Source organism: Gavialis gangeticus, unplaced genomic scaffold (assembly GCF_001723915.1).
Source record: "Gavialis gangeticus isolate Ggan-Ray unplaced genomic scaffold, GavGan_comp1, whole genome shotgun sequence".
Lineage (NCBI taxonomy): Eukaryota > Metazoa > Chordata > Crocodylia > Gavialidae > Gavialis > Gavialis gangeticus.
This window is the reverse complement of record NW_017729031.1, coordinates 49,053,943-49,060,204: the sequence shown is the minus strand read 5'-3', so window position 1 is coordinate 49,060,204 and position 6,262 is coordinate 49,053,943. Positions and strand designations below refer to the sequence as shown.

The following is a 6,262-nucleotide window of genomic DNA, read 5'->3' as shown; positions in this document are numbered from 1 at the left end:
TGGGTAATTAAAATCGCCCATGACCACTACATCCCTTGATTTTAGTGCCTCTGCAAGCTGGCCTGAAAATTCCCTGTCCAGCTCCTCCTCTTGGTTGGGGGGTCTGTAGTAGACCCCCACCGTCAAATCCCTCTCCCCCTGCCCCCCCTGAATCTTGACCCAGAGCACTTCAGCTTGCCCTTCCTCTGACCCCATTTTGCTGGCAGAGGATGTGTAGTGCTCCTTGACATAGATTGCCACCCCGCCCTTACCTTCTCTATCGCACCTGTACAGCCTATAGCCCCTAATGTTAACTGCCCAGTCATGCTAGTTGGTTGTTGAACCCTTAGTTTTTGCTTGCATTAATTAAATGTTGTAATACTTGGCTTTGAAAACAGGAGGGTTTTTCTTAGAACAACAATTCATTGTATTCCCCGTTAGGCAGTGGATAACACTGTTGAGCTAAATCATCATCTTATTATGATTCCTTTGTCCTCTAATGCCAGAACCTCAAAAACTCTAATAATCTGTTAGATCATGGTGATTCAAAATTTTGTTTATGGGGAGAAAAGGGTTTCCTCAATAGAGGGAATATAGAGAAGGTAAGGATTCATTGTTTTCCTGAGGAGAGAGAGACTAGCTAGATCTGCTGCATTTCCACAAATGAAGCTGAGAGAATGAAAAGTAGGTCAGTGATCATCAGGGATCTGGGTTTTCCACTTCCCACAGAAAAAAACCTGTATTTTCCCTTTTGCCTAAGAAACGTGGATTTTTCATTTTGACAGAGAAACACGCAGATTTTACTCTTTCACAGAGAGCTCTCTGCAGGCTGGTAGAGTACCAGCCTGTAAGGGGCTATGGTAAGTGGGTGGAGGGCAGTCAGGCAGGGGATACCATGTGCAATGTACATGCATAAACAGCCACCTGACAGCTTGGAAAGCAGCTCCTACAGGTAAGTTGTGGGGGGGGGGAGGGATTGAGGCCCCCATAAGGAGGGAGGCATGAAGTCGTGCAGGGCTCGGACCGGGGTGCTGCCCACCAGGTGGTGTGGGGGGCTTGGGGCCCAAGACAACAGTGCATGGCTACAGGACCCCAGCAGGGGATGGGACAGTGCTATGGGTGGCTTGTCTGGGGAATGGGGGTGGGGTGGGGCTGGCTCCTCACCACTGTGTGCACTCCTGGGGGAGGCAGGGGTATCTGTGCGTGGGGCAGTGGAGGGCTGCTCTCTGTGGGCTCAGGCTCCCTGCCCTGCTGCCCTCCCCTAGGGCCTCCTCAGCCCAGCAGGTGGGACCTGGCACAGCAGAGCAGAGTGGGGCCAGGCAGGAAATCTTGTTGCTGCCACTGCAAGCACCATGCTGCCCTGATGAGGTGCCCCTCCCATCCAGCAGCAGCAGGGATGGCGGAGCAGGGTTGTGACCCTTGCAGGACCGGGGTAGGCAGTGCTTGCAGCAACAAGCTTCCCTGTCCTGCCATGCTGGGTCCAGCCCACTGGGCTGCAGAGGCCTTGGGGGAGGGCAGCAGGGTGGGGAGCCTGGAGCAGGCAGCCTGCCCCTGTCCCACACATGTATCTGGGAGGCACGGGTCCCCCTTACTCTCCCAGGAGTGCATGCTGCAGTGGGGAGGCAGCCCGCAGCCCACACCCCCTCCCCCCCGCATGGGCTCTGCTCTGGCTGTGCTGCCTATATGGGGGGAGCTGGGCTCCCTGCTCAGGCTGCAGCAGCTGCTGTTTCCCACAGGCAACAGTCAAAGCTTGGGTGCTGCTGTGGGGGGCAGGGGGCTGTCAATCTGGGTCCCTGGCCCGGTAGCTTTGGTAGATGAGTGTCCACTCCAGCAGTGTTGGGGGAGAGGGGGCTATGGGTAGAAGGCAAGGGGCACTGGCAGGGGCAGAGTAAAGGGCCTGGAGCTATATGCTGGTGGGCAAAGGGGGCAGGGGGAACTGATTTTTCCCTGATGAACCCCAAAAGCAAATACCAAAATGTATAGGTATTTAGAATTTATTTTACTATTGTGACTGAGGCACTGGTAGGCTTCCAAATTGCTTTAAAATTGTAAATATATCAATAAAACATTTGTGTTCAAAGCACTGCAGCCCTGGGGTCAAGTCTCCCACATTGCCTGGTGGGCAGCAGCCCCAGCCCCAGTCCTGCACAACTCCATCCCCCGCCTCCCTCCTTATTGGTGCCTCAATCGCTTCTCCCCCAACTTAGCTGTGGGAGCTGCTCTCCGGGCTGCCATATATGTGTGTGTATGTGTATATGTTGATGTATATATGTATGTCTAGATGATGTATGTGTATATGTATGTCTAGATCAGTGGTGTCCAACCTTTTTGAATGTGGGACCAGATCATGAACTTTTTATCACCCAGTGGGCTGGCAGGAGCGGGCACTCGTGCAGCCTGTCCGGTTCAGTTGTGGCCTGGGGGCACAGGGGTCAAGGGGTGCCGCCTGACCCCACCATGTCCTCCCTGCCACCTGGGCAGCCTCAAGGATGCTCCCACACCTGTGCACCTGGGCTCAGCAGCCACGGGGACATGTGGGGACTCTACAGGGGGGGTGCAGGATGTGCAGGGACACCCCGCTGCTCCCTCCCCCGCCCCCCCAGGTCAGCCCGAGCCCAAGCGGCAGGAGTCCCTCCCTCCCCGGGGCCCATGACTTACCACCCCCAGTGCAATGTCTGCGAGCGCAGGGGGAGGTGGGAGTGGAGCCGACTTCCCACTCCAACAGCCACAGCAGCGGCAGCATCTTCCACAGGCCCGGCCACAGCATCCCTCTGAGCTGATATCTGCGCCCCCTGCTCCTGCCTGCCCGCTACACTGTGACCTGCTCCAGCCCATGCAGCCGGCGGGGACTGGCGCAGGGTGGGGCCAGCATGCAAATGAGGAAGGAGGGGTGGGGTGAGGAAGGGACATGGTGAAATGAGGGGGGAGGGGAGGAGCTGCATCGCATTGGCAACATCAAGCTGATGTGGTGCGTGTGGGAACCTTGTCCCTTCCTCAGCCCTTCAGCAGCCATTAGCAAGCTGCTGAGGGCTGGGTTTTTTGTTGGTTTTTTTTTTTTTTTTAAATTGGGGAAAACCAGTATCCCTGGTAATCGTTTAGATGAAAATGAGGGGCAAGGTGGAAAGCTGAATACCCAGTAGGGCTGTGCAAAACAGCACTGTTTCGTTTCAACTTCCATTTTGCTGTTTCAAAGGGACGGTATCTCATTTCATCATTTTGTTTAGTTTCGAAGCACTGTTCCATTTTTTATTTATTTATTTATTTTTTTGTCAAAACTGTTTCACTGTATATGTAATAGGTTATAATGGGGAATCATGAAAATGCCTAGAACTTCGTCATGTATTGCCTGATTTAGATGCAAAGTGCAGGGATAGTAGCCCCTTTTGAGGGCATGAAGTCTGCCAAGTTCCAAGGAGATAGGTACAGCGGTTTTTGGGAAACTGCACCTCAAACTGCTATAAAAGCAAAACTTGTGTCACTTGCTGGCAGCAATAGCCTCACGTCATCCTATGTGCAGATCTGGGGACCTGTTGCCCTGGGAGGACTGTTGGGCTGTGCTGGACTCCTCCCAAGGGTGCAGGTCCCCAGATCTGTGCATGGGATAACAGGGTGCTGCAACGGGAGAGCCAATGGTGGAGCCAATTGGAGCACAGCCCAGCGGTGGGAGGCTCCACAGCCCCACAGAGATGAGCCTGAGGGCAGAAGGTGGAGGACAGCCACTGGCCAGGACTGTGCTCAGGGCCAGGGCTGTGCTCCAAGCGGCTCCACCACTGGCTGTCCCGCCACCAAGCTGTGCTCCATGGGGTTGGCAGAGCCACTTGGAGAACAACTATGGCTGTCCCCCACCTCCTGCCACCGGGCTGCTTCAAAACTCAAAATATTTTGAAACTTTTGAAGCCCTCACTTCATTTCAAAGCTGTTTTGAGGCCTTTTGTTTCATTTTGATTTCGCTGTTTCAAGCTCGAAACACGTTGAAACAGCTTCGAAACTAAACACCCATCAAAATTTTGCGCAGCCCTAAGACCCAGGTGCAGCAGAGCTGCGATGAGTTGAAGGCCCCTGGACACTTGCAATGGGCTTTCCCAGTCTGAGACTACAGGGTGAAAAGAGGACCTTTTAGAGAAGAAGGGGGGAATTGAGTTGTTATTTTGGACTTTAGCGTGAAGTTGTGCAAATCTAGCGTAAAATAAACATGCATAGTTTGTGAGGAGGAAGGTATTAGAAACTGTTCCTACTCACTATAACTGAAGCTAGGATAACTAAGGTCCTGTTTACAGGACACAGTTACAACAATGTTTGTCTAATTTTACCCAAAGTATTACTAGACAGACAAGAATTTATGAAGTGAAGCACTCAAAAAAAACTTTAGGCAACCTTAATTATGTCATTTTCTAACTTTAATTTGAACCTATTAAATTTATTACACAGTTGCACTTAATTTTGTATTTTGAAATGTAGTGTACATTTATAGAACATTCTGTGTTTGTTAATGCCTTTTCATTTTTTGCAGGTGTTACCATTTCAAGAAATATTCTTGTAACCAATTCTATGCTAAGGATCGTCTTCAGTAGAGGCTTCTGTAAGGGTGATACATTTCTAATATTAGAATGGCTGTCAAAAGAATAAGACGACAGTTAAAGAGACTGTTTTCCCACTGGAAACTTTGGAAGTTTAGCATTTTTATTTTTGTTTTTCTAATATGTTTATTCTTATTGCAAAGAGAAGTAGGTGTTCAAGACACTGAAAATGAACCAGGGATGAAGCCCATTGTGGGAAAGAAAAGTAATGTGCTGGACCTTGTGTTAAATGCTGTGAACAATATTAAAGCTGCAAACCCAAAAATGCAGATAAAAGCACCTGTTAGGCAAACCAAGATTCCTGGAGAGAGACACTGTTTACCAGGCTATTATACAGCAGCGGAACTGAAACCTTTTCTAGATCGACCTCCTCAGGACCCTCATGCTCCTGGAGCTTCTGGTAAAGCATTTAAAACTACCAATTTAAGTCCAGAAGAACAAAAAGAGAAAGAGCGGGGAGAAGAAAAACACTGCTTTAATGCATTTGCAAGCGACAGGATTTCTTTGCATCGGGACCTTGGCCCAGACACTCGACCTCCTGAGTATGTTGAAATCTTTACGTTATGAGGCCTTGCATGTAGATACCAGGCAGATTCAGAAAGTGATTCTGTCCATGTTTTAATTACACGGAGCAATAAATCAATCCACTGGCATCACAGAATAATGTAAAACAGGTCTGGAAAGGAGCTCAAGAAGTCCCATTCTTCAGCCAAATCAAAACAGTCAGGATAGGATAGGAAATCTCTCATTTATAAGCTGAAATTGAATTGAGATGTGGATTAATTGAAAACTTGTTAAAAAATCCTTTTTTTTTGGATTTAGAGATTTTTAAGCAATAATATTCTAATGAGTTTCTTTGATTATATTCCTAACATTTAATTCTCAAAGACTTTTTCCCCCTAAAATTTCCTTCTTTTTAAAAAAAAGAAAAAGAAAGAAAACAAAAACTTAGAGAAATGTCAACTAGAATTTGTTTTGGATTTTGGAATAATATTCTAGAAGGGAATGAAAAATACAACTTTATTGTACATTAACAAAAGGTTTTTTCTTAATAAAGCAGGAACGGAGTGGTTTTTCCAATTACTGAATTAAACCCATTAGTCTTGCTGTCTAATAATTACCGAGAGAGAATCATAGAAGTAGGGTCAGAAGGGACCTTTATAGATCTTCAAATCTGACCTCCTGCCAGGGCAGGAGAAAAAACTGGGCTCAAATGATCCCAGCTAGGTAGGCATCAAGCCTCCTCTTAAAGACCCCCAGGGTAGGAGCCAGCACCACTTCTCTTGGAAGTTGGTTCCAGGTCCCAGCTGCCCTAACTGTGAAGTAATTCTTACAGATGTCTACTCTAAACCTGCTCTCCAACAACTTGTGGCCGTTATTCCTTGTTATGCCAGGGGGCGCTAGGGAAAACAAGGTCTCTCCCAAACCCTTCTGGTCCCCCCTAGTGAGTTTATTGACTGTCACCAGGTCCGCCCTCAGCCTTCTCTTGTGAAGGCTGAACAGGTTCAGGTCCTGCAGTTGCTCATTGTAGGGTCTGCCCTGTAGTCCTGGATCATTCGGGTGGCCCTCTTCTGGATCCTCTCAGTGTTGTCCACACCCCTCCTGAAGTGGGGTGCACAGAACTGGACACAGTATTCCAGCTGTGGCCTGACCAGTGTTGCATAGAGGGGGAGGATCACCTCCTTGGCCCTGCTAGAGATGCACCT

At 49.0% G+C, this 6,262-nt stretch overlaps 1 protein-coding gene across 3 annotated transcripts in view; it reads left to right on the top strand.

Annotated features, from left to right (window-relative positions):
• The first annotated feature begins 4,471 nt into the window (after positions 1-4,471).
• Positions 4,472-6,262, top strand: part of GALNT3 (polypeptide N-acetylgalactosaminyltransferase 3) — a 32,774-nt gene continuing 30,983 nt past the window's right edge. For all 3 annotated transcript variants that reach the window (XM_019522735.1, XM_019522734.1, XM_019522736.1), the window contains exon 1: positions 4,472-5,098. In XM_019522735.1, the coding sequence (XP_019378280.1) occupies positions 4,587-5,098 (512 nt within the window). In that variant the 5' untranslated portion in view covers positions 4,472-4,586. The remainder of the gene's footprint in view (positions 5,099-6,262) is intronic.